This window comes from Pyxicephalus adspersus, chromosome 7 (genome assembly GCF_032062135.1).
Source record: "Pyxicephalus adspersus chromosome 7, UCB_Pads_2.0, whole genome shotgun sequence".
Lineage (NCBI taxonomy): Eukaryota > Metazoa > Chordata > Amphibia > Anura > Pyxicephalidae > Pyxicephalus > Pyxicephalus adspersus.
In genome coordinates, this window is record NC_092864.1 from 72,972,223 (window position 1) to 73,000,112 (window position 27,890).

The 27,890-nt window shown below is 39.1% G+C and overlaps 1 protein-coding gene across 3 annotated transcripts; it reads right to left on the reverse strand.

Annotated features, from left to right (window-relative positions):
- Window positions 1-3,897: 3,897 nt before the first annotated feature.
- On the reverse strand, window positions 3,898-27,259 carry USP42 (ubiquitin specific peptidase 42). 3 transcript variants are annotated; one of them, XM_072418949.1, is made up of 16 exons: window positions 27,135-27,259; window positions 23,080-23,308; window positions 19,747-19,956; window positions 15,921-16,031; window positions 15,400-15,502; window positions 14,697-14,764; window positions 13,688-13,758; window positions 13,026-13,108; window positions 12,274-12,385; window positions 11,742-11,882; window positions 11,134-11,234; window positions 10,891-11,023; window positions 9,689-10,378; window positions 7,380-7,471; window positions 6,243-6,922; window positions 3,898-5,217 (listed from the first exon to the last, which is right to left on the reverse strand). In XM_072418949.1, exons 2-16 carry the CDS (start codon window positions 23,297-23,299, stop codon window positions 5,210-5,212), a joined length of 2,823 nt encoding a protein of 940 aa, XP_072275050.1. In that variant the 5' UTR covers window positions 23,300-23,308; window positions 27,135-27,259; the 3' UTR covers window positions 3,898-5,209. The 3 variants fall into 3 exon arrangements, with proteins under 3 accessions (XP_072275050.1, XP_072275051.1, XP_072275052.1); XM_072418950.1 differs by lacking the exons at window positions 19,747-19,956; window positions 23,080-23,308; window positions 27,135-27,259 and adding an exon at window positions 18,762-18,934; XM_072418951.1 differs by lacking the exons at window positions 19,747-19,956; window positions 23,080-23,308; window positions 27,135-27,259 and adding an exon at window positions 18,175-18,738.
- Window positions 27,260-27,890: the final 631 nt, after the last annotated feature.

Below are 27,890 nucleotides of genomic sequence, written 5' to 3' on the forward strand. Positions count from 1 at the left end.
GCCAGCAACCTGCGGCTCTGGAGCCAGGGGACGTTAGGAACTATTGGAGCATCTGGCGCTCCGGTGCCACGCCCTTGCAGTTGCTCCCCTATTTACTGCGGCCGGCATTGATTCTTTCGCCGTTATGGTAAATAGGGAACGCTCCCTAAAGGTAAATCCCTCTCCTCCGCAATGCATTTCACTTCAGGGGGTGTTCCTGGTGGTAGGAGCCATTAGGGCAGGTCTGGCCTAGTGTGCTCCCACCCACTTCATAAATAGCCTAGTGGCCATAAAACTTTGTATAAAATGGTTACCATTGCAAAAAAATTGGTAAAATTTGTGTGCCTTTTTTCTTCCAGTATCAATTGGAAGAAAAAGGAGTAACAAATGCCTGATTTATTTACGCCACATTGATCACACTATTACATCCCTAGAGGTGATTATACTTTACAAATGTTCATTGTACTTAATTGGGAAGGGGATGGACCTGCACTTAAAGGAGTAACAAATGCCTGATTTATTTACGCCACATTGATCACACTATTACATCCCTAGAGGTGATTATACTTTACAAAACATGGGACACCAGGAAGTGGGGTCACAATACACAGGCACTGGATATTTGAGGAAACAATGGTAAAATGGGATGTACTACAGGGTTGGGAGTTAAGTATGGGGGGGGGGCACTAGAAATCTAACACGATATGAACACCTATGACACAAAAACCTGGGAGCACTAAATTGAATGTTACCCTGCCAACTTTTTGGGGGTATGGGATTCTAGCACTAAAGGTGGCAAAATTTGATAGACCAGCGTCTCTTCTCTATGAATAGCTTAGCATTGATTGCTGGGTACTGACTAGGGCATCTATCAAGTTCACTATGGCAACTAAAATAAATTCTGATAGCTGTAAAATGTCAATAGTATATAGTAAATCCCTTTTATGAATTCACAGGGTTGGAGATAATTATATATATATATTCCACCACATTTCCCTTTACAACAATCTCAATATCTGACGTAAGCAGCAGACTGATAGCGATGGCAGAAAGATCTGTTTGTCCATAAAGTGTGTCTGGGGGCAGTTTATTACATATTGTACATTTACAGCCAAGGGTGGACAGTCCATCTAGGTGCATGGAGGATAAATGGATCCCTATGTACAACATGTTGGCCTGGCCAATCAGAAAGCCATAAATAGACATTAGATTGTGATCCCCTTTAAGGTAACAGTTAGTTAGTGACTTTGTACAGGGCTGCGTAATATCTGGGCACTATATCAATACTGAATAAAAATTAGCTGCAAGTGGAGGGCCAAGCTCTAGTTGAACCTGGTTCTGGTTCCCTTGCTTACTAGCTTTCCTTTCTGCATGTACCTGGCTAGCCTGGCCAACTTTGCTGTTTAGTCCAAACCCAATACATGCAGCACCTTCCATTTTGCACCTGGCAAGCTAGCAAGGGATTCAGGTGGAAATGAAGGGTCTGGTCTAGCCATAAAGAGAGCCGGGTGCAAATAGAGGGTCTGGGTAGCCAGGAGAAAGTGAAGCCTGATCCTCCATTTGTCCATGTCACACTTTCTGGCTAATCCAGAACCTTCACTTGCACCTGGCTCCTTTGTTTTCCATCCCAAAGCCAACATTTGCACTTGGCTCCTTTGCTGGTTAGCCCATTTGAATTCTAACTTAGATCAAACCTGGTCAGAGGAGTTGAGAAATCTGACTCAAGCTGGCGGCTGGACTGACTAGAACATGTTAAATACAAGTATTATAATGTACTATTGTATTTTCAGAGTCACCTCTTGGATGTCCGATATGCCAGACTTACACAAAATCATTTGCTCGGTCGGGTTCACACAACACAAAATCTTACTGCTGCTGAGACAAGTTATGCACAAGTCCGCCAAGCCCAACACAACCTTCAATTTAATTTAACAATATACCAGATTTATAAAACAAAATCTTACAGTTCACTTTCCTAACGTCCCCTTCGTCTGCATGCTGACCCCCTTTCCCTCCCTATTGAGGCAATGCCCCATCTGAAAAGGTTCCCCTCCCTACAAAAAAACCATGGAACACCAATCAGCAGAAAGCATAAGCTTTGCTCAGTATTCAATGTCAGACACCTAACAGGAGACACTGCAATACTCTGGCAGAGAACAGGCTTTTCTATAATAAATGAACAACACTTTGCACACCTTTTGATTTGATATAACTGGAATGTATTTAGCCGCTAGTTTTAAAATTTAGCTGAGCTTATATATTACAGCTCCTGTGTACACTACAAAATCTTCAGAAAAATGGGGGGATTTAGTACGGATTTTAATTTTTTTTTTATTCATTTTTTCAAAAAATTGCAGTTATCCCTTAAAAATGTCCATATCAACAAGCAAAGTGCAGGTATTTACTTTACCTAAATCCCTGTCCCCAGGGCTTACTTACATAGATTGAATGGCTGTAGCTCTGCCGTTCAATCTAGCGCTGTCCTGGTCATACCTGCATATTACAGCTATATTGACTTCTATGGAGTGTCCCAAGGAAAGCAGAAAGACTCCTATACAAGTCTGCGAGGCTTATAATGCGAGTGGTGAACAGAACAAAGTTGGATGTAGTGTGGCTACAGCTGTCTAATTTCAGTAAGAATGTATCAGTAAAAGAGGAAGCATGTATATATCAGGAAAAGGGGTTAAATACCTGCACATTGTTTAAAGTGCAATTACCATTTTAGAGCCGGTTTACTCTTGCAATGAATTGGCTGAATGAGCTGCCTTAACATAACATGCATTGCATTATAGAGCATCCCATGCACCACAAAAAATGGTAAGTTCAATTTCTGAGTGCGTGCCATAATACAAGGCACATTTAGAATGAATGTAATCACTTACACTAATACATGTACAGTGTTCCTGCAAACCATTATTATCATCCAGTATTTATATAGCGCCATCATATTACACAGCGCTGTACAAAGTCCATAGTCATGTCACTAGCTATCCCTCAAAGCCGCTCACAATTTAATGACCCTACCATAGTCATATGGTAATACCCCAGTCTAAGGTCAATTTGGGGAGAAGCCAATTAACCTAACAGCAGCAAAAGGAAATAAGATCGCCTGCTATGCTGTGCCGTGTAATATTCAGGACCTGGTATACAGAAATACAAATTTAGCGGGTAAAATAGTTCCAGTGTTTTATCTGTGCATTTATTTAGTCTTCCTGGAGATGAACCTAGTTATTAAAACCCTTCTTGGCCACAGGATTTTCAATACCTTACAAGAATTATATTCAGCAGTAGATAACAAGAGACCTTATTTCCTCACCCATCTCACACTTACTAAAACATCAAAGAGGAGGAGGTAGGATTGTTGCATGCTGTGCTGGGGAGAACTAATATACTGCCAGGGCCTGCCATGGAGAAATCTAGGAGAACCAATAGTTAGCTTCTTTTTGATGCGTAGGCTCTTTTATTATTATTAGACAGGATTTATTTAGTGCCAACATATTATGCAGCGCTGTACATTAAAAGGGGTTGAAAATGACAGACACAGTGACACAGGAGAGGACCCTGCCCCGAAGAGCTTACAATCTAGGCTCTTAAAAAACAGTTTCTTTGAAGAAACAGAGCCAGCTTCCACATGTCTGCTGTGAGTTAGAAACCTGTACTAAGAGAAAGATGTGCATTACCAAACTCCTTACAAATTCCCCTCGTATTAAAGGATTGGCCAAATTATACTTCTGGAAAAGGTATGTATAGCGTATTCCGGTTATTAAAAAAAAGTTTCTCCACCAAAACATCACTGACAGCCAGGGAACAAGCATTTTTCAGAGCTGAAGTCCTTAGGATTCACGGGCCCCATGCACACATCTCTTACATCTGATTCTTTCATACACAATGAGAAAAGGAAGAATTCAACACAATTGGTTTTGTTTAAACAGTGTTTATACTAAATCTGACATGCTACATCAGCTGTGGAGATTGCCGCAGCTGAAGCTTTGTTTTTCTTGTTCTCATATATACATAAATATATGGAACTTGACACATGATCATCACGCATAAACAATAGATTATGCAGCTAACGAACATATACACTTTTCTGGCTCCTGATGCAGGAGCAAACAAATTATAAACTTGTCATTTTCTTAATCTTCTTTTCTGACATAGTATTTAAATAAAATCACAGTATGAAGTATTTCATTGCTGGGCATTAAAATAGGATAACCTGTAACCCATTTAAAACATCCGACTGAAAAAAGGTTTCCTTTTAGGTCCATGAAATTAAATTAAAAAATAAAAACTATCATGTTTCAAGACAACAAATCAACATTCACAAATGACAAATGAGCATTTCCTGTTTTTTTTTTTTGGAATATGTATTTAAAAAAAAATCATAATATATTTTCATACACAACACAGAAAAGGGGTGTAAAAGGCTGGAGATAAAATTCTCCAAATATAAACCCCTTGCTTATAATCGGAACGTTGGGTTGGTTAGAAGTAGAAAATTTAATGAAAATGCAATGATCCCTCAAGTATCTGTGAAGGTGTAACCGAAAAGAAAACATGCTGTGTAATACACATAATCCTGAGTCTCTTAGAAAGCAGCATTTGAGAGCACATGTTCCAGGGTGTTTCCAATATTTCTTGGGTACAGACTTCAAAAGTGTTTGGCGTTTGAGTATTTGATTTGAATGAAACATTTGTAAAATCAGAGGAAACTATATGAAAAATACTTGTGGTAAGGTTTTTCACGATGTCCGATAACTTTGTTCGTTTTTACACAAAAGGAATGGGAAGTTGAGTTGGTCTTTAGTCATCGTTTAATAAATCCTGTTTAACCTCCCTGGCGGTATGAATATTAGGTATTTTTAAATATAAAAGCGGTACATTTGAAAATACTTAGTATTTTAAATTACCCGCCTCACGCTCGCACGCAGATGCACGGCCGGCACCACCAGGTTACACAGATGCCCGCCCAGCATCGCCAGGGGAAGAAGATGCCGGGAAGAAGATGCCGGGCATCGCTGGAGGACGCCACGGGGTAATCCTAAAATGTTTTAATAAAGTAAAAAATTAATAGGGGAAGTAACCAACTGTTCACATCCAGGAGATGCTTTTGGCTTCTTTGCGGAGAATCAAATGTTGACATATAGGTTGTTGGAATGGGCAAACAAAGATTCCATCTTGATTTTCTTATCCAGTGTTTCCAGGAGTCGGTGTGCTAGATGCTTCATTCTCACCGGTCTAAAACAAAAGAAGAAACAAGCAATGATCAGTCAAGTAGGAAGGAATATAAAGGAAGGTTGGGCAAAAACGAAATTCATCTTTTGGTATAGATCAGTATCTATCTTGCACGGTTAATGGTAAGGAATCAGATGAAATGGACACTCTTAAAGCTGAATTTTATGTAATATGCACAACTTTTCCCTCAACCTACCCTAATAATCTATACAGCATATCTTTTATAGCTTTTTTTCTACTTCAGTCTCTGACCAAAAACAGGCACGTGGATCCACACGGTAAGAACTCTTTAACCACATACTGTGCTTGTTCAGGTCAGTGCCTTAAAAACTACTGAAGAATGGATCATTGATTTATGTTACTTGAGCTTGATAAAGCTGAAAAATGAATTATTATATATACTCTATTGATTTTAGTTGATTCTATGCGTTGGCTAATAGATGACTGGTTCTCTTATTAGAGTGGACCTTGGTTCTGCCAGTGTCTGTTCTAGATATTCTTGTTTGTGATGTCCGCTGTTATCATGCAGCCTTGGTGGAGTCGGTTGAGGCAATAGTAACAATTTTGTCTCCATTAGTTGTAGTAATTATGGATGTAATGTCATGTTGATGTAATGTAACAAGAATATCTTTTTGGAGCCCCACTGTTCAGAATTTCAGCATAAATGGCCCTCACTCGGGGATAGTGGTCAGACCTGATTGTGCCATTAGGTCTCCACACATGTGCTTTGCTCTATCCCTTAATATTTTATTCTAAATAAACCCTCTAACCATGGACAGAATAATTTTTTTCCTTATCAAGCTCCAGGGCCTCCCTATGCTGTCACATTTATTATTTCAAAGTGACACAAGAATTGTCTACAGTGGTAACTGTAAAAGAAAACTAGCCAAAACTAAGGCAATAATTGTGGTTGGAAAGGATCTTTCACAATCACTTGTTCCTTGGTAAAATAACATTTTGGATAGAATCATTGTAAGAACAGATAATTAGTACAACACAGCAAATAGTTTTGTATTATTTGCCCTTACCACGTGGGCAAGGTGAGCGGTTGTGGTTGGCCTGGCGTTTGAAGCCCCGTTCATGGTCGTCCTCTCCGGAGCTGCCGTCGCGATGGTATTTTCTTTTTTTTGAGCTTACATAATCTTGATGGTAGCTGGAGTAACCGTTAAATTTTCGTTGATGGTAGGAATCAAAGTGACGTGAATAGCAGGGAGTGTGATGGTTGTTGTATTTGTAGTTATAGCTATGTTCACGACCTCTGCTGTGATGGGACCATCCCGATTTATAGTCTTTGCAGGCCCAAGATTCCCTATCATAGTGCCGATCTCTGTAGGGAGAATAATGTCTCCGGTGTTTCTCTCTGCTTCTTGAACGGTCCCTTTTAGAATGGTAATCTGAATAGCGATCTCCAGTTCTCCCTCTGCTTCTGGAACGCTGTCTGTCATAGTCTCTGTGTTTGTAGTGTCCACTACTATAGTAATCCCTGTGTCTGTATTCCCTATCAGGCGACCGATAGCGATCATGTTTGGATCTATCGAAGCTTTGTGAGCGTCTATTGCTATTTCTTTTGTGGTCTTCAGAGGACCCAGAAGACTGCGATTGTGGTTTGTTCTCTGCAGTGCCCTCGCAGTCCTTTAACTTGATGCTATTTTCTATGCTTGGTGAGATTTCTGGTTTTGTCACTGATTTTTCAGTTTTCAGCAAGGGTCTAACAGAAAGAAGCAAAAGAAAAAAAAAATTATTATTATGGAACATTTTATTGTAATTGAGTAGTCATCTCAATTACTGATATATTAAAAACCCTTTACTGGGAACTCCTAGGATCGCTGTCATGTTAGCTACAATTTAAAGAGGGTCTTTACCAGAGCATGAGAATACGACAAAAATCTATGAAGTATTTTTTCAGCTGCTTTAAAAGTAGTGGAAATTGCATGAGATGTGATAGGTGAAGCTGGAAATCTCAGAAAGATCCGAAAGAATTGTTAAAAGGCAAAATTAGAACTTATGTAAATGTTGTCCAATTGACATCACAAACTTGTTATTAGAAGGCAGTGGATAGTATAACTTTTTGGAAAGTGTTTGTAATATTAGCCCTTGGATCACCTTTTGTCTAAGAACACTCATACACCTGACATCATAAAACTGCCATAAACCACGGTATATACCTCTGTTCTGGTGATGCGCTTTCACATGCATAGTTTAGTGGGGAAGCTGCTGTGGCTGCGTGCTCTGTGTCCTCACTCAATGGAGAGTCACTCTAAATGGGGGGAAACAAAACAAAGTTAAAATTGTCAAACAGCAAACTTCCAAATTACTGCTACATCCAAAATAAGTCATGGAAGTGCGGTAACCAAAAGCTTTAACGAGCTGACTACAGTAAGATGAAATACAATTTCCTGCCCCTGTACAAAGCATTGGTCAGACCACATCTGGAATATGCTGTCCAGTTTTGGGCACCAGTTCACAAAAAGGACATTGTGGAATTGGAGAGAGTGCAGAGAAGGGCAACTAAACTAATAAAAGGAATGGAGGCGCTCGCTATGAGGAGAGATTAGCTGAACTGAATCTATTCCCCTTTGAGAAGAGACGTATAAGGGGGGATATGATCATCCTGTATAAATATATAAATGGTCCATATAGAGAACTCTCTTTCCCATTATTCACTTTTGAGATCATTACAAAGCACAAGGGGGCGCTCTTTGCGCCTGGAGGAAAAGAAGTTTAAGCTCCGGATAAGGAAGGGATTCTTCACTGTAAGGTCTGTGAAAATGTGGAATCGGCTCCCTCAGGAAGTAGTTTCAGCCACTACGATAAATTGCTTGAAGAAAAAGCTGGATGATTTCTAGAAGCACAGAATATAACTGGGGATTAAGGATTTAAAGTAAAGATAATAGAGACTGTTGATCCAGGGAACATCTGATTGCTTTATGGAATCAGGAAGGAATTTTTATTTTTTGACTTTCTCTAGATCAGGCATGTCCAAAGTCCAGGCCCACGTTTAGATTTTCAACAGCCGGCAGCCTCTGTCATCACAGGGAATCGCCTACATCATTATAGTGGGCGTGTGCTGTGCACGGACCACGCCCACTGATTCCGGACTCTGACATTAATGAACGGGTGGGTGTAGCAGGCTCAGATCTCTCTTAGCCATGTTAACGGGTTCTTTTACAGACTTGGCCATAATTTATGTTTATTTATATCCCATTTCCATTACAAGAGTTTATTATTAATATCATATAAATCAGGCCCTCTGTGTGCAGTGCCAGGGGCAGCAATAGTGTTTTACAGTGTTAAGTCTAGAGCAATGTGGAAAAGGTTGAATCCCTGTTTGTTGTCTTCCAAAGTTACTCTACACCAGGCATGTCACCGGACTGACACCGACTCTGTGCACAGGGAATCCCTCCCTGTGGGACCCGTGCACACCACGCCCACATTAACCCTGGTTAGTGGTCGGCCCCCCACACATTTTCCACTCACCAAATCTGGCCCTCCTTGCAAAAAGTTTGGACACCCCTGCTACAGATCAACCATAGGGTCCATAGATGTCCATAGGGTTTTATATCTGGGATATGTTTATGTTTATGGACTTTTTTCAACCTGACTTACTATGTAACTATGTAATTGACTGCTGTGGATTACTGCACATGCTGATGGAAGATCCCAGAATCTGGTTTACAGACTGAGCCAACTGTGGATAAAAGCTAATACAGAAAAACAAAACAAAAAAAAACCTGTTTAAGAAGAAGCAACTTTAAAATGATAAAGCAGTAATTATTATATTTATTGGGATTAATCTATGAGATTTAATCACATTTTGTAAATTAAAGACTTGCAATGCATTAGGTGAAAAACATTCAACAAGGTTTTGTTGAATGATGACCTAGTAAAAGGAGCCACAAAAACATGCGGTAATTACTGGAGTAATTAAACATATGTTTGATCAGGATATATAGGGGAGGCTATTGTACATTCTAACATTGTTGTACCCAATATAATGGGCCAGTATATGCAAAACTATAAGAAAGTTAATAAAACTATAAGAAGTTCTTTTGAACTCAGTTTCCCATCTTAATGACAGTTAAAGGAATGGGAACAACAGGACATATATACCTGCTATATTTTGATAGCCTATCCAAGATCCACTACTAAGGGTTTGTCTGAAATGCCCACAAACCCACTTGTAACTATCTTATATAAACCCCATACAGCATCATAAAATATATGCCCCAGAGCTTGCGTTTTAAATGTCTGCATCTGTTAGTTGTTCATTAACGATACATTATTTTATCTAACCAACTAACAAACTGACAAAAAAATAAAATGATAGTCAATTTAAAAAAGGACAAAACTTTTAAATACTTTGTGTTACCAAAGAGGAAATTTATTTTTAAATATTGATCAAGTGTCAAAAAACAAGGAAATCAGCACCGACTAGTAGGCAACATAAAAACTTACTATATAACATTATTCTTACCTCCTTAGACAATTCACATTGATTTTCATTCATTCCTGAATTGTTCTCGCCATTTTGGGAACTGGACATAGATGATTCATGAGTGTCACCATTATTAAGCTCATCTTGTGGAGTGGGACTAGATTTTAATGGTGTTACTGGTTCCTCTTTAAAAGTGTCAGTCCTTTCTGATGAATATGTGGACGCATTAAGACTATTTGTTGTCACAGTTCCATCAGCACATTTCCCACTCCATCTTCTCTTACGTATTCCTTTCTGTTCTTCTTCAGACTCTTCAGAAGACTCTGTACCGTAGGGAACCAGCAAGTTCGAGGTCACCTTAGACTTCCCATTGACTAAAGTTCCACGATTCAACCTGATAGGCGCATGTTTTGATTCAGATTGTGTAGGGACAATTGAGGTAGACACAACTGGACATGGTTTACTAGTAGTAGTGGTAGTAGATGTCTGACTTCCATTAGTAGAAGACTCAGTCTTGGAGACATCATGAAGTGGTGGCCCTTGAAGAACAGGATGCTGCTTGTTGATAGTGATGGTAATTTTCTGTTTCTTTACTGCTGAGTTAATGGAAACTTGCCGGTTGACAGGTACCGCACCAACTGGCCTTTTAGCATTAACAAAGTTATTGTTTGGAACTGGACCATTTACAGATGATTTTGGAGACCGATTCCCATTCAAATGTTTTACATTCTGGAGGAGATAAAAACAGAATACAAGTGAAGATTTATTTGTAAAAGTGCTTCTATATAGCAATAGGTTGCAATGTGCAAACCTGCAAGGAGTACAGAAAAAAGTATCTCCAATTTCAGACTATTGACCTTTCCCACAATATAGAAAAGCACAAATTACAAACAACTATAAGCAGAATAATAACAAAGTTTAACTATTGTCTTGCAGAGATGATTATTAAAATCAATAATACAAAGACTAACCATACCTTTCATGGAGAAAAATTCTCCTCCAGGTTCCTTTCAGTGTTGACACATGAGGGCCAAATCACTTAGTTACGTGATCCCTGCTATAGTAGAAGATCAGATGGTTAACTGCCTAGGCCTTCACGTCAAGCACTGAACTGAGCCTGGATCAGTATCTACTTCTTTTAAGATTTTGGCTGTCCCAAAGGAAAGGGCCTGGAGATTGTAAGCAAACCTTCTAGTTTAGTAGAAGGTCCACTGTGGATATGTTCCATCACAGGTTCTTACCTTATTGATCTGTTGGGGACCTATAAATGAAAACTTTGACACACTTGCCCTCTGGCTGCAGCTAGGTTGTGGGGAATTAGGACTGGATGACTGGACAGTATATGATGTATCAGCACTGGGAGCATTCTGGGATCTGGAAAAAAAGTAGTGAATGAAAATCCAAAAAATATTTGGTAAAACCATATTATAAAGAGTAATATAAATGTATACGGAAAGAGAAATGATGCAGTAACATAAAAATACCTGATGTAGAATAGAAGGTATGCTTGTTGGTTAAGGACTGTCCTGATGTCTGCAGTGGACACAACGGAATCATTCATAAGGTACCACTGGTCATTACTAGCCTGAAATGCAACAGATAAACAATAAGTGTTGGACTCATAGGAACTCAAAAGGATGAGGAAACATCCTATCATAATGAAGAGGTTTGGCTGCTTTTAAACACCACAAAAGTGCCACTTGTAGCATAGTAAACATTATGAATTTATTCATAATATAGGCAAACCAGAGAGGATTCTTGGGCTTCCGTGTCCATATCTTGACACTTGGTAAAATAGGTCCTAAATTTATACATATCATCCCACCAATCAATGGTCTGGGAGAGCTAATACAGTCACACAATATGTTTCTAAGCATTAACCGTGCAAGATAGATACTGATATATACCAAAAGATGATTTTGTTTTTGCCCAACCTTACATCTTTTGCGTGTGTGCACGATTGTTGTAAGGGCACTGGACTGTTAGATCTAAAAATTTCGCCATCTTCTCACTTTCTTTTTCCCCATTATGGATGAGCCATGTAAGGCTCATTTGAAAATGCAAACCAACATAGATCAAATGATAAACTTACCTTTATATAAGAATAGTAATGTCCTGTATGACAGCTAAAGCCACTATGTACGAGTACAGCATATAATTTGTATATAAGTGCTTCTCCACTGGGGTGTGAGGTGTATGGACGGATGTCAAGGTATTCTGGGTATTTAATTTCCTACAGGAAAAGACAAAATTAAAGTCTATTAGTTGGTACGCAAAAGACAGATCCAGACCATCTTTCAAGACTCTTCAAAAGCCCCCAAGTTGCATAAGGAATTGAGCAAATTTATTCCATCCTGCCACAACATAAAATAACTCGTATTACAAAAATGAAAATCATAGATTTTAGATAGTGGGCATCCAGCCTTCATTAACAACAGACCACCATCTCACATAATTACAAAGAAGTTGGACACAAGGTTCTCTAAAACTATTTTGGGCTGAAATGAAAGGTTGCTTGTCACATGTTACTCAAAAGATGTGCTAAACAACAAGCCAATATAATTTTTGTAACAGAAAGAAAATTGGAAAAAACAACATACGTCCATAATCCATTTTCAGCTTACCTTTGAAAGTTTTCCACCACTGAAACTTGCAAATCTTTTCAATGACAAAGTCAGGACATTGGATAATCTATGAATTGTGAATTTCTTTGTTGCCGTAACTAACTGATTACACCTAAGGAATAAAGAAACCAGGGTAAATACAAATCAACTGGCACTTATTTAAACATGCCTGGGCATCTGCTGACTTGTTTTGGAAATTTCTTATTTTTACCCCTCTGCACACACACACACACACACACACACACACACACACACACATTATGCTTTTCCAGTTTCTGGCTGGGGAAAATACCAAATTGCATGCATCTGTGTAATTTGTATCTGTATGAAGTTCAGTTTTTAGGGGGGTGGGGAGATTTTATGATTTATAGAGTTTACAAATGTTGCCAAACTGCTACCATCCAAAACGGCGGCACATGTTGCAAATTGACTGTTCTTCCAAGATTCTGAACACCCTTTGCAAATTGCTCATCATTGAACAAGGAGCACAAAGAACAAGTGAAAGTGAGGGGACCCAGGAATTAGAACACAGGGGGTCCTATCAACTAATACTTGTGTAAAAGAGGTAAAAATAAGGGTCAACTGCTATAAATGAAGTTGCAACTACCGTGGAACTTTCTCTAGATCTACATCATCTTGTGACATTTTGGGGAATGGAGGAGCCCTTTATTAAGGTGGAAGCAGGAAGATAGTAACACTAAAGTCATATGTACAATTAAGACAATAAATAATGAACATTTTTTAAAGCTTACTTGCTGCATTTGTATGCATTGTCTCCATCCAGTTGTTCGGCCTTTACAAACTCTTCTAAAGCATGACTTATACTATGTGAAGACTAAAAAGGGAATTACACAATATACACAATTAGCATTTTAGAAGACATTTTAAAAATAGAACAGAAAATTTTAAACACTGCAAAAACAGCTTTTAATATATATTAACTGATAATGAACATATCTTTCCTTTCATTGCCCACCCACCAAATATAATAAAAAGAATAGCAGATAGTTTACTGACCTATGTAATATAAACCCAGCACCAACAAATACTGAATAGTATACCTAATGTAAGCTAGAGTACCCAATAATGTTTAATAGGTATGGGTTCTTAGGTTACTTTTTATATATACAAAACATTTATGATAAAAGGCCTAACTGTGAACAATTATTTATATGCTTTATACAAGTTGATAAATGTTGTCTAAAGTTTCATCACTGGCTGACTTTCTTTTGGAGAGAAATTGTCTGGAGACCTGGTGTCCTGGACAAGAGGAAATCTTCCCAAAGTGGACAAACATAGAAACAAGAACCTTCCCCACACTATTTAAACCCTGAAAGCAAAAAACATATCTGGACAAAAATCTACTAAAACTATTAAAAAGGCAATAATGCAACAAATGTTTTAGAACAGTTACCTTTATCTCTAGTGCAATGTCAAGGCAATCTTCATAGGTATCGGATACCGATTTGCACTTCAGACATTTTACTGCAACAGAAAAAAAAAGAAAATATTTTAGAATCGTTACAACTGCCTAATATGAGTGACAATCAACATGAATGTTTTGGTTAAGTCTAAAAAACTATTTTATATGGTAAAATATGCCCTAATGCTTTAATGGCAACTACTTCATTGCCCCACCAAAACTTTTCCTTTTATTTACTTCACCTCAGTCCCCTCTGGAGAGAAAATCAATCTGTTTTTGTCACCTTCATATTGTCCTATTTTTCCCTACCTCTCCAAGATCCCCACCCCTGTCCCTCTTCGAAACTTACTTTTCTTTTTTTTTTTACTATGTTGTACTTCCTTCTTCTGTTTAATACTTTTTTTTTTTTTTTTGCTTGTTTCATTTTTCCTTAAAGAGGAACTAAACTCTTGATCCTACGTCACCCGACCCAGGCGCAAGATTGGGTGACGTAGAATGGAAAAAAAATTTGATGCTCTCACTGCGCATGCGCGAGATTGGCAAATTTTTCTCTTTGCACAAAAAGGCTTCTTCTGCACATGCCTGAGATGTGTGCACAGAAGGAAGGCCCAAGAGCCTCCGGGAATGCCTGAGGTAGGTATCCTGGGAGGCTTCGCGCTTCCATTTATTCTTGTCTACCCTTTTATGTAAAGTGAAAACAGGTACGCTTTAACTTTGAAGAGGAATGATTTCTGTACTACTAGAAAATTAAAGTGCATTTTTTGGGAAGGAGAGGAGGTCAACAAAAGTTGCCTATACATTGCTCAGCACAGCTTTTCCTTTAGCAAAATAGGCACCTCTAGGCCACAGCAGCATCCCTAGATGACAATTCTTGGTGGAAAAAATTGTGTGGGTTTTCACTGCCAATTTTCTTTAATTGGCATTAGCTAGCCAATCAGATTCTGTAAATCACTTTTTGGGTTTTAGATAAGTAAAAAAAATATCAGGTGTCATTTCTTACCTCGAGATCGTAGGCATCCACCAAATACCTGGTGTATAAAAGTAGTTGCTTGTGTACTTCTGCCATAGCTAAAAAACAGAATTCATATTATCAGTTCCATCAGTTCCTGCAAACGACTCGAATATTTGTCACAATACCACATGCAAACAGATTGCTGTCTCTTTCTCCAAGAATTTAAGGTTCTAACTTTTCTTTCAGGCATACCATTTTCAATATCTAGAAATTGGCAGGTTCTTGAAAGTGTCTACTATTGCAGAGTATTACTAATTGTTATGCTTTGCTTTCGTAACTGCAGTACTAGCAAAAGGAAAAAAAATCAATTAAATAAAATTGGATCAATAATTAGTATCATAACTATAAAAAAAAATCCAGACAGTGGAATGTGCTAGTTCCCCAACATCTTCCTTTTACCAAAAAGAGAAAAAAAGCTCAGATCATAGCATGTGCTGTTTAACTTGAACGTTGTAAAGCCAAGACACCTTTTATATCTGAACATCCCCCAAAGGCCAATGCCCATCTATGAAAAATAAAAAATAAGCCCTCCCAATCATTCTTCCAGCACTTGTAAGAAACAGTTGTCCTTATTACATGCCACACTAACATATCCATCAACTTTCCATCAAGTTTTTTGTTTTTTGTTTTAATTTAAAAACTACATTGAAATACTATGCATTTATTCTGTACCCAACCACTGTTAGCTTACCTGATATAACCATTAAGACATGATTTTTGCATTTCATCTACAGTATAGCGAAGGAATTCATGAGCATCTTCTTGACTCCCCAAACGGAAATGTTTTGCAATACCTACAAATTATAAGCACAAAGCAAAGTAAAATACATATTATGTATGCGCTGTACAAATAAATAGGGGCCTGCAAATGACAGACAGATACAGACAGTAACACAGGAGGAGGAAAGGGCTGCCCAGAAGAGCTTACAATCTAGGGGGTTGGAGAATTGACACAAAACAGGAGGGGAGATATGTATTGATGGGAAGTAGTGAGGGTTTCAAAAGACAGAAGAGGGGTAGGCAAGTTTGAAAAAAAAAAAAGGGTTTTGATGGCTTTTTTTAAATGAGCAAAAAGTAGCAAATAGCCAAATAGGACAAGGAAGGCTATTCCAGAGTTGGGGCAGCTTTCTAATTAGTGTATCAACAATTTGAGAAAAACGGAGACATTCAAACTTGACACATACAATGTTTCAGGCAAAAGAATTTACTTACGTCTTAGGTCACTAATTACAGCGGTTGGCTTGATGACATTGCCCGTGTTAGACAAAGCTTGAACAATGTGGGACTGCATAACACACATCATACAGAAATCTTGCTCACGACCTAAATAGAAAAGGCATTGAGAACAATCATAAACACTTATTTACATTTGATTTAAAACGTACATAAATATACAACTATGTTGGGGGGGGGGGGGGTCACTGATAAGCTATATATATTTAATTCTGGGGCAGGCAGAAATTAAACCTATATAATGTACCAGGCAAAGATAAAATAATAAGTGTTTGCGTTGAGTACTTTTTTTTTTTACATTTCAACACGCATACATTTATGGGGAGAAAAAATAGATAATACTTGGCGATATTAGCCATATAATGTGCAAACTTTACAATGCATTCTGTCCCATCTGTTACAAATGATATTCAAAAAGTATCTCAAGCCAACGTTGTTTTATTTTTTAGCTTTGGATAGTGGAAAATGATTTAAAAAACACTGTCAGCTTTTTATTGCTATCCAGGGTGCTGTTGGTCTACTTTTAATCTGGAAAAAAAAAGGGAAGCCGGCAGATAAATATGTTTACTAGGGCTAAGTCGAGACAAAGGGTTACATAGGAAAGACCTTTTTTTCTTTTATATTAAACTTTATAGTGTGCTTCAGAATCCTTTTGTAAAAAGTGACAGTAGCCACCCTACAGCTTGGTTGTTGGAAATTAAAGTGTACCTTCCACCAAAATGAAAGGTCTATTTCACTGGCTAAGTCCCCTCCCCAAATCACCTACTATATGTAGGTGGTAAACAAATTTAGAGTTTGTACAGTAATTCCTGACTTCCACATCACTTGGCATGCTGTTGAGTCCCTTGGAACACAAAATCATGCAAGAAAACAGTCCAGTTCATTACAAGAGCTTCAATACAAGATATGTCTGCTTTGCAATCCACAGGACAACACCTGAAAGGGCGGTTCAGTCATCCTTGCCTATCTACTGCATGGTGACGATGAAATGTAAGGAAAGTATAAATTCAACTTTCTCCTCTACTTTAAGAGGGTGTTTGGGGAGGGGGCTTCCAGTTTACTGAAAGGAAGAACATCTTATACCTTTCAGGTTGAAAAGTTTATTGTGCAAATGAATAGGTTAGTAAAAGATAATCTCTACTACCGCAATAAAATCTATACTTTTTATGTAAAGAAAAAATAATTTTCCTATACTTTTAATTCATGGTGACAGTCTGGGGTGCCAAGAACACAAGGACACTATACTGATGTTTTGAAAACAAATCTGTAAATTGACTGTAAAATGCTAAGTTAAATGGATAAAGGCCTGTTCACACAAACTTTTATTCTCAGTTACTATATGAGGGAATAGAGCAACCTTCCATTACACACAGAAGATAAACAGACGTAAGCTGAACCAGGCATGTCATAACCTTGTGTGTACAGGAGTCTGTGCTCCGCACATTTACCAGTAGGCTACATACAAAATATTGTACTCTGCCAAAAACTGAATGTCACAGACAAATACAAGGTGCTAAATAACTTTGAAGATACTTTTTATAACAAGTTTAGTACAGCGTGTATCAATAGCTATAGTTACACAGCAGAATGGTCTTTTAGGCTGCATTTCTCTCTGAAACTGTACAGAGCTCTAAACCGCACGTAGAAAGTAGTCACTTGACTCATCTAGGTGTGTGTAATCGGACTGCAATCACTTCAGTTCTGCTAATATGCTTCTTCCAGCAAACATGATAAGAAGCCTAATGCCCTACCTAAAAAGGGAAATGTGCAAGTCAAATGAAATATATATTGGACCAAAGTGTAATAGGTTTTGTTTTTAAACATATTTAAAAAAAAATTAAAAAGCTGACTCTTTAGCTCGGCACCAGTACTGGAAACTGTTGTTTACTGGTAGTCATACCACAAAGCAGGTGCATACACATTGCACTAATCTAAAAGTTAGGGGGAGTGCTCATGGCCATTGACATGATGGCTTAACCTGCTTTAATGAATTCTAAAACAAGCTGTGGGGTGTAGAAATTGTTTATGATAAAGAGAATCTCTGAACAAGCTACCATTGCAGTGGAATTAAATTTGATGTATTCATTTAAACTAGTACCAAAGCAACTGATAAAAAGGAAATTTAAAGTTATGTGGTTGGTCACGCATGTAAAGGGTTAAAATCCACAGACTGATGATCAATCGTATTATAAACTAATAATGAATTAGTTAAAAACATTTAGAATGGAGACACCTGTTTTAATGCAAAGAAATGCTTGTCTCAACAGTAACTGAGAGATGCGGAGAACCTTCAGGCTAGGGTGGCTTCACAATTGCTAGAATACTGCCAATGCATTTCAACACGGCCGTTATCTTCGTCAAGGCAGCCTTGCAGGAGAGCAGTGGGCTGAGCCACCGATTTTTACATGCAAAAAAATAAACTTTATGATTTTAGATTTCCAACATTTAAGTGTTTTCAGTCCATGGGTTTTAAGTCTTCACCTGCAAAATAAACTACAAGTAATGACATTTTATTTTGTTATATGTCCGTTTACAAGCACCGGGTACTAGTTTAAAATTACGAGGGGCATTTTTTGTACCACTAGCTGCTGGAGCCGGAGTTATTGTGGAGCTGGCTCTTCAAAGCACTGAAGGAAAAAAAAAAGACTACTTCTGCACATATATTTAAATTCTTACATCTTTCTCTTACAGGTACTGAAAAGAAATCTTGGCATTTAGAACTTTTAATTTGGATTGTTACACCAAAATATTATGCAATTTTAAATCAACGTTATATTTTGGTGGTAACAGTTGGACATTGTGCGTAGAAGGTATATGTACCTGCCCAAAATGGTGGTTGTATCATCCAATTCCTGGGCTGCTCCAAGAGTCCAGGGCCAAAAAACTCCCAAACAGCTTGTAGGTGTTGAAGAGCAAGATAATGTGACTGTGTGCTCTCCAGAGCCTTGGCTCACGCACCCCATTTAAGGAAGGATTTAAGGATCGCAGCACAGCAGGGCAAATTTGCTGGCACTGGCAAGGATTATACTGGACAAGTTTAGCAAAAGGTTGCAATCTTGCTTGAAGCCAGTGCTGTATAGCATCAAAGAACTTACAGCTAGAAACATTAAAGGAAACGGGAAATCAGATATGAAATTCAATTGTAAAAATAAAAAAATGAAAATCAATTTTCTCCAACTTCCCTTGCTTTTGACCAGTAAAAGTAATCTGCTACCCAATGGGGTCTAGTTAACAGATCATTTGTTATGGGGGTGGGCTAAGACATATGGTCAAATTGTTTTATTTGTAAATATTTACAGCCTAATGCACTGATAAGATGCCATGGGCAAACCATTGCTCTCAAATAAACCTGAGCAATTTATAATTAGGGCTTACAGCTTCCTGCACATTAGTTACATGTTCACAAATGACACCAGGAAATTACCTGGTGAGCTTCATAGTGGGTTAAAAACACCATAACCCACAAATGAGTGAAAACTGGTAAATCATAAATGTATTGATTTGGATGGACAAATTAAAATACCTGTATTTGGAAAAACCTAACTTCAATCCATGGATTCAATACAAATAGAGATTTCACCCATTTGCCATTATCTCTGAATCTGACTAATATCTGATAAACAGACAGCAGCTGTATAGCAGCATAGGCACCTGAAAGCTACACCTGCTTACACTTTAGGGGATAAACACCGCACTTAAAACAAAAACAAAACCTACACACACCCATACATATCAAGGTGTTTGGGGCATGGGTAGGACACCCAACATTCATCAACAGTTAAAAGTATCAAAAAGCCATACGTACATGTCTTTGAGTGTTCACGACTCAGCATGTAATTTGCAAGTGGTGCAGTGTAAGTTAAGCACTGCAAAACAGAGTTAACAAAACATGTGTTGCCAAGATTTTGGAGACCAGCTCCAATCTTCTGAACTCGTTGCCATTTCAGTCTTATTTTCTCTGCAGGAAAAAGAATCTTCTCTGGTGCGCTAATGCCATCCCCTGGTACTGCCAATACTGAAAAAAACAGAGAGAATTTAAGGTTGTAAAGCAAAATTACGTTTAAATAGTACATTTTAAAGATAATGTCTTGGGTGGCATGAGGGCACAATATATTACCAATGTAAGAGAATAAGGCTAGAGGTAATGGTACTGTGGTAAAATGACGGATTTTGTAATCTGGAGGTTCCAAACACAGATTAAAATCTCTATTTCTGGTTTATTTTACAAAGAAAGTTTGAAACCATCTCAAGGCCATGGAGAACATTGATTAGTGTAGTCGATTAGTGTAGGTCAAAAACAGGGCCAAATGTGTCATCAAAGTAGACAACAGCTAATCATGATCATAGTATTATCCCAGCAGCCTGTGGTCGGGGTACTGGTAGAATGAGGAAAAGGTTCAAGATAGAAGGTTGGCCTTGAAAATCCCAGGAACTCAGGCAGCCAATGACTGCCCACAGGAACAAACACCATGTCTCACCATAGCAGACAGAATAACCTAGGACAAGGCTGGGAAATTCCTTAATAGATGACAACCATTCCACAAGCATATACCCATACAGGAATATATATATTTTTTACATGTGTAGTAAAGGAACATTGGTTTTACTTGTTTGAATTTGCCATGTAGCTATTAAACTACCGTATTTTCCGGCGTATAAGACGACTTTTTAACCCCAAAAAATCTGTGCCAAAGTCGGGGGTCGTCTTATACGCCGGGTACTTACCTGCAGCTTGCTTCACGTCCGGCGCGGTCGAGTCCCCGCGAGTCCTCCTGTGTAAGCTGCACAGAAGGACGTGAGCCTGGATTGGCTCTCCAGTAGAGAGCCTGGATTGGCTCCCCAGTAGAGAGCCTGGATTGGCTCTCCAGTAGAGAGCCTGGATTGGCTCTCCAGTAGAGAGCCTGGATTGGCTCTCCAGTAGAGAGCCTGGATTGGCTCACCACTCTAACCAATCAGTTGGGGGTCATCTTATACGCCCAGTCGCCTTATAGGCCGAAAAATACGGTACTTAAAACTACAGCTAATATTTCCTGTGAAAATTACCAAATAATTTTTTTATGGTTACCCATTATAAACATTTATTGTATTATAATTATTATTAATAAACAGAATTTATATAGCGCCAACATATTACGCAGCGCTTTACAATAGGGATTGCAAGTGACAGGCAGATACAGACAGTGACACAGGAGGAGGAGAGGACCCTGTCCCGAAGAGCTTACAATCTAAGAGGTGGGGAAGTATCACACAATAGGAGAGAGATATGTAGTGATGGGAAGTAGTGAGGGTTTAAGAGATAGAAGATAGGTAAGCAAGTTTGAAAAGATGGGTTTTGAGTGATCTTTTAAATGAGCACGTAGGAGCAAGCCGAATAGGACGAGGAAAAGCATTCCAGAGAGTCGGGGCAGCTCTAGAAAAGTCTTGGAGCCGTGCGTGTGATAAGGTTATGAGTGAGGAAGTCATTAGTAGGTCATTGGAGGAGCAAAGAGAACGGCTGGGGGAGTATTTTTCTACCAGGTCAGGACACAGGTGGGGCATGTACTTCCTGTGTTTCTGATGTTTTGCGGTTGCTCAGTGACTAACAAGGGAGCTATGTGTCAAAGTGACTATAGATAAAATTTCATAAAACAAGGTACTAATTGCATCCTTTTCAGTGATGTTTTATAGCAGTATATTTAAATAGGATACGGCCTTAATTTAGCATTTGACACTGACATCTAAGCAGCCATAGCTGAACTCTTTCCTAAGAACACAAATTGCTAGCCATCATTCAGACTATTTCACTTTAGTATTTTAAAGACTTACACAATGAGATGATATATAAGCTGCCATTTTTTGACTCACTGACACACAGTGATTCAGAACACCAGTGTGCTACTCAGGTGTTCAACTAATTGCCACAGATTTCTGGATGCTTGCTTCAGATATGTGACTAATACTACCAAAACCAATTAGCTTTACAGCCAGGCAATTAGCATTCCATAAAATGACCTCAGCATTGGCAGGTTACATTAATCGCTTGCTAACTAGCAAATATGCAAGAAAAGACTTTCCTGATCAGCATACTCAGCAGACCAGCATTTATAGAAAGATCAGCAATTTTAATAAATAAGAAATATTTTCATGTACAAAACATCTAAAAAGGTAAAAAGAGTCTAAAGTAAAAATACAAAAATTCGGTTATGTATGAAATGCATGTTTATAGTTGCCGAACTATTTGGTCAGTGTCTTTATTAGTATTTATATGGCACCAACATATAAAGCAGTGCACAGTCCTGTCACTAGCCGTCCCTTAAAGGGGTTCACAATCTAATGTCCCACCAGTGTCACTGTCATGTCATTAACACAGATCAATTAGGGGGGGCAAGTAACCCCATGTTTTTGGAATGTGGGAGGAAACCCAAGCAAACAAGGGCAAAACATGCAAACTCCATGCAGATAGTCCCCTGGCGGAGATTCTGACTTGGGAACTAGCACTGCAAAGGTCGGAGTGCTAACCAGAGAGGCAAGAGTGTTAAACAACAGTTTGATTAATAACTGTAGGAAGCAAAGAAGTGATTGTGTTAGAATTGTATATATACATAGGCACCAAAAAAGGATAGAGAAAAGAAAATGTGGAACTGTCCCTGGACAGGAAACCAAAGGAAATTGAAATGATGAATAACTAAGGCAAACCTGAATATGAAAAATGCCTTCATCACCTTTTCTCTATAGAAGGGGGTTGACATCTTCTTTCGGCATCATATAAGGTTAGGATCTATTTCCTAGACTGAATTATTGTCTCATAGATAATGGGTATGTAAATTCTAAACATGTGCATAAACCTACAATGCAGATCGGTCCCTGATGCACTTACAAAAGACGGCTATCTGCAGGGTATCTTCAGACCTAAGTATTAAAAAATTTGGGGCCCTTTAATATGTTAAAAGTTAACAAGAGCGATGTCTGTCCCATGTCTGAAAATGTGCCATCTGAGAAGACATAAAATAAGTCACATTCTAATCAAAGAGTTCCAGTCACAAACACAAGTAAACTTTGTACAACACAATACTATAGTGCAGTCAGTAGTACTATGAAAACATGAATTAAAAAAAAACAAGCAATAAATAAAATAATTGGGACAAGACCCGGTTCTTACGTGGATCACTCTGCTCTGAAGGCACGGGCTTTTCAGGAACAGATGAGCTTGAATAGACGGCAGCACCAGGTACTGGTCCGAGAGACGTTTTAGCCAAGGCTGACGATACGCCCAAACTTGTTGAACCTGTATCTATGTCTCCAGAGGATGGTGAAATGGACTTGCACAGCTGGTTCTGGCATGTTGCAGTCACCGGAGACACTTTATCAATAATAGTCATGGTTTGACACTGCAAGAAGAAGGAGAGAGAGAAACGATTATTATTTGCGTTTATTACTTTTTTAATTTACTTTGTCAAATTCGTATGCATTATACCCAACTCCCCATTCAAATTCTAGGAATGTTTTCTTAAATCACATGAAAAGGAGCTCCATGTTGACCATGCACAAAGTCCTCCTCGTGTTTTGTTTGCCCCCTCTTGAACAGCACAAAGACTATTGTCCTTATTGGTATTCATGTCCACAGGCCATTATAGTCTTTGAATAGAGTTGTAGGTGTGTAGGAGATGATGGCTGTGGAAAGGAAGTAAATATTGAATAAAGGTGTTTATAAAGCAATTAGGTATTCCGTGCCCCTCACCTGTAGTAAAGAAATGTAAATTTGTAGTGCCATTATCTATTTATTGTGGCTCCTGGCACCCTTCTGGTCCTATGTAAAAAGGTTTACTAAGTTTTTGTAACAGACCTGAAGAGGGGAGACGACGCGGTGCCCTGTCCAGAAGCATGACAATTGACTGTTGTGAGTCAGTGACATAGGGGAACTTGTAACTATACACCTAGTCTTTGGAAAGTAATGTTATTAACATTTCTTAAGGCATGAAAACAATGAAAATAAAATAATCTTGATCATTTAGATAAATAGGTACATATATGTATATATAGCCACCTGAGATATAATAGATTTGCTTGGGAACAAGTAGAACATATACTTAAAATACAATGGCGACACCACTACTGTAAGCTTTACAATGGGACTAACGCCCTGAAATTGATCTGGCATACCTTTGTAAATGTCTGTAATTTTCATGTTTATTTTGACGATTTATATCATATTTGTACCCATATAGTATATTTGTACCCATGTATATCATTTTACTACATATGTTAACATATATCAACCAATATTGTTCATTCTTTTAACCACTAGACCATACACGTCTCATTCATACCCCTGACAAAGCCAAATAGGCGAAAGGCATTGGGTAACAAGACGTCTTTTTGGTTTATGTGATTAATACCAATTATGATTTAAATGTGGAGTAGACAATCTCTGTATAGTCCGACAGTCCTGATCCCATGATATGTAAATGGGTGATGGACATATAAATGTATTAATGTTTTGTATTTACTTGGAATAAATACAACTGATTTAACATTATCCTATAGGCCTGATTTGTTCTTTTTTTCCTCTCTTTTTACTAAATAAAAACAATACACTGGAACATCTCTGTAGTATTATATTAGATTTTTTTTCCCTGGACAATTATTACTATTGGTACCGTTAAAAGATTATGGGTTTTTCTGGTTGAACAAACATGGAGTTTGGACTAGTTTAGTCTCACTCCATTACCTGTCCAGTGTGGCATTGTGTGCCCAATTTGTGGATTTTCACCGAAGGGGCCAATGTGAACAGCGGCATAGCCTCTCCAATACAGAAAATACGCCCAACTGTAAACTTCAGCACTGCACTAGTGATTCATTCCCTTCATACCATGGCCCTCGATAGAAAAGGAGATGCTCCATTTTTCCTTCAATAATTTGCATGCACACCGACTTATGCCAGCCATTGTTACCAGCAGCAGGTGAACACATTGCTATGTAAGCAGCCAGCACCCTGTTCAGTCACATCATGCAGGCAATCAAGAGATTTGTACACAGGAAAACACAACCAACACCATTGCCCAATAGAGTATTGTCCACTACAAGAATAAATAAATAACCCACCTGGAAACAATACAACACTTATTGGTGACAGTGTCTAAGGCTACGTACACACTTGCAATGATTCTCGTCTGATATTCGGCTCAGGGCTGATATTGGATGAGAATCTGGCGTGTGTATAGCGCCTGTCGTCTAAACGACCGCCCTGGCGGACGATGGACGACAAACAATAGTAATGGAAGTGGAGGAGGAGAGCGCGCAGTGGGGGTCCGCTCAGTCGTTCTCCCCCTCCTCTCTCTATAGAACAGAACGGTGCTGTATGTACAGAGCTCGTTCATGCATCGTGCAGTCCTTAGTCGTTGGAAATGATTGTGAAAGATCCTTTCCAACGACAATAATTGCACGTGTGTACCCAGCCTTAACCAATGTGTATTACAACAGAACGATTATTCACCTACCCCCCGATAGTTCTGCACAGTATGGGATGTTGAAAACAAAATTCTCACCATCAAAACATACAGGTGCCCGATGGGGTTGTAGTTGATCAGTAACTGGATATATCAACATAGCTGACAGCACCATGCTCCCCTGATTTGTGGAAGAATGAGCATTAGAGGATTGCAAAATCATAGGACAGAAAGAAGGAAATCTCCCCATAAAAACACAGGCACCCGGCGTCACCTTTGATTCTGCCCTCTCATTTACCCCCCATATTCAGAACATTTCCAGGTCCTGTCACTTTCACCTACGCAACATCTCCAAAATCCGCCCCTACCTGTATACACTGTTATCATCTCTCGTCTGGACTACTGTAACCTCCTCCTCTCTGGTATTCCACTAACCCGACTCTCTCCTCTACAATCTATTATGAATGCTGCAGCCAGACTCATCCATCCTTCCCTCCGCTCCTCTTCCGCTGCATCTCTTTGTAGTTCTCTCCATTGGCTTCCATTTCACCTTAGAATCAAATTTAAGCTCCTGTGCTTTGTCTTCAAATCCCTCCACAGCTCTTATCCCACTTACATTTCTGACCTGATAGATAAATACTCCCCTAGCCGCTCTCTCCGCTCCTCCAATGACCTATTAATGACTTCCTCACTCATAACCTCATCACACACACGGCTCCAAGACTTTTCTAGAGCTGCCCCGACTCTCTGGAATGGTCTTCCTTGTCCTATTCGGCCTCTTATACTTTCTGCTCATTTAAAAGAGCTCTCAAAACCCAACGCTTCAACCTCACCTACCCGTCTTCTTCTGTCTCCTAAACCCTCACTACTTCCCTCCACTACATATCCCCCTCCTATTGTGTGATACTTCCCCCACCTCTTAGATTGTAAGCTCTTTGGGGCAGGGTCCTCTCCTCCTCCTGTGTCACTGTCTATCCGCTTGCACCCCCTATTTAATGTACAGTGCTGCGTAATATGTTGGCGTTATATCAATCCTGTTTATACTCCAACTCAAAACCAATTTTTTAAACTCGCCTACCCGTCTTATAAACCCCTCACTACTTCCACCATTCCATATCTCGCTCTTATTGTGTGATCCTGTTTATTAATAATAACAAGTTGTGACTCCTAAAGCAAGATCAACCATGCACAGCACACCGCTCCACTGCATGTTAGCGATATGGCACAGATTTTATAGGCAAAAGGCATAAGTCACATGTAATTGTCACCACTGAGCGTGTATAGCCGGTTCTGCGCTCCGCCATCAGGGTGGTACGAGGTGAATGGAACATTTTTATCATGTATTGGATACAATGGAGCAGCAAATCCCTATTGTCCAAGCTCCCATTCATCCCTATGGCAGAGCAGATGGGCTAGGCATGGGGGAAGGCCCATGTGCAATGAATAATGCATGCGCACGGTGCTTATGGCGAACAATCCGGTGTATATGAGCAATGTCTGTGTACATGAATGGGGAGCTCATTGCTTATGGCTGCACCCCAATTCTACAGACACCTCAATATTAACACAGCTTTCCGTATTACGCTGCCTGCAGCACACCGAGTCACATTGCCGGCACTGAGGAGCGCCGAGCCCGCCTTGTGCTCACTATACACCGCGGTGCCTGGCTGGGGCCTAACAAGCCGGCATAGGCCTCAGCACACTTCCCGGTATTCCTTCCCCCCAGCCCGCTCCACAGGCCCAGACGTCTCCTTCACAGCCCACCTACCTGTACAAAGTCATCCGTATCACTGCCGCCATAAGCCCCGGGCTGCCTCCATTACTGTCTGCCGGTAGTGTGACTGAACAATGACGTTCTCCGCTCCTACATCCGGGTAACCACACAGACTGGGCGGACGGGGGGCGGGGCGTCACGGACATGTAGCCGCCAGAATCCTGAAAGGAAAGGGAAAGTGCGTGTGGTGAATGGGCGCGCGTGTGGTGAATGAGCACGCTGCAGATTCGTTCACCCTTTGGGGAAAATGGCCGATGTACCCGGCTGCTATAGCACCAAGGGTCCTTCCCGGGGCCTATTGTTGTTAACCTAATTCTAATCCTAAATTTCCATGCAAAAAGCGGTACAATTTTGTACATGGAAATGTATTTTTCATTGTAGGCGATAATTCTTAGGCACTCACTGATATTTAATATTAAAGTTTAAATAAAACATAAAAATCTGTTTAAAAAAATGTAAACATGTATTGTATATAGTAGCTTGTATAATATATATATATATATATATATATATAATTATTATTATTATTATTAAACAGGATTTATATAGCGCCAACATATTACACAGCGCTGTACATTAAATAGGGATTGCAAATGACAGACTAATACAGACAGTGATACAGGAGGAGAGGACCCTGCCCCGAAGAGCTTACAATCTAGTATATATATATATATATATATATATATATATATATATATATATAAATAATCTGAATATTTCTTTGTATTGGACTGAATAAAGCTATTCAAA

What these genes read in the sequence shown, in the direction of transcription:
- USP42 (XM_072418949.1), bottom strand. Translation starts at nt 23,299, where the DNA reads ATGACTATTATTGATAAAGTGTCTCCGGTGACTGCAACATGCCAGAAC. An exon ending in AATGCATACAAATGCAGCAA is followed by an intron (nt 12,386 to 13,025) that starts GTAAGCTTTAAA and finishes TTTATTCCTTAG; the next exon opens with GTGTAATCAGTTAGTTACGG. An exon ending in ATTACTATTCTTATATAAAG is followed by an intron (nt 11,235 to 11,741) that starts GTAAGTTTATCA and finishes GTTGCATTTCAG; the next exon opens with GCTAGTAATGACCAGTGGTA.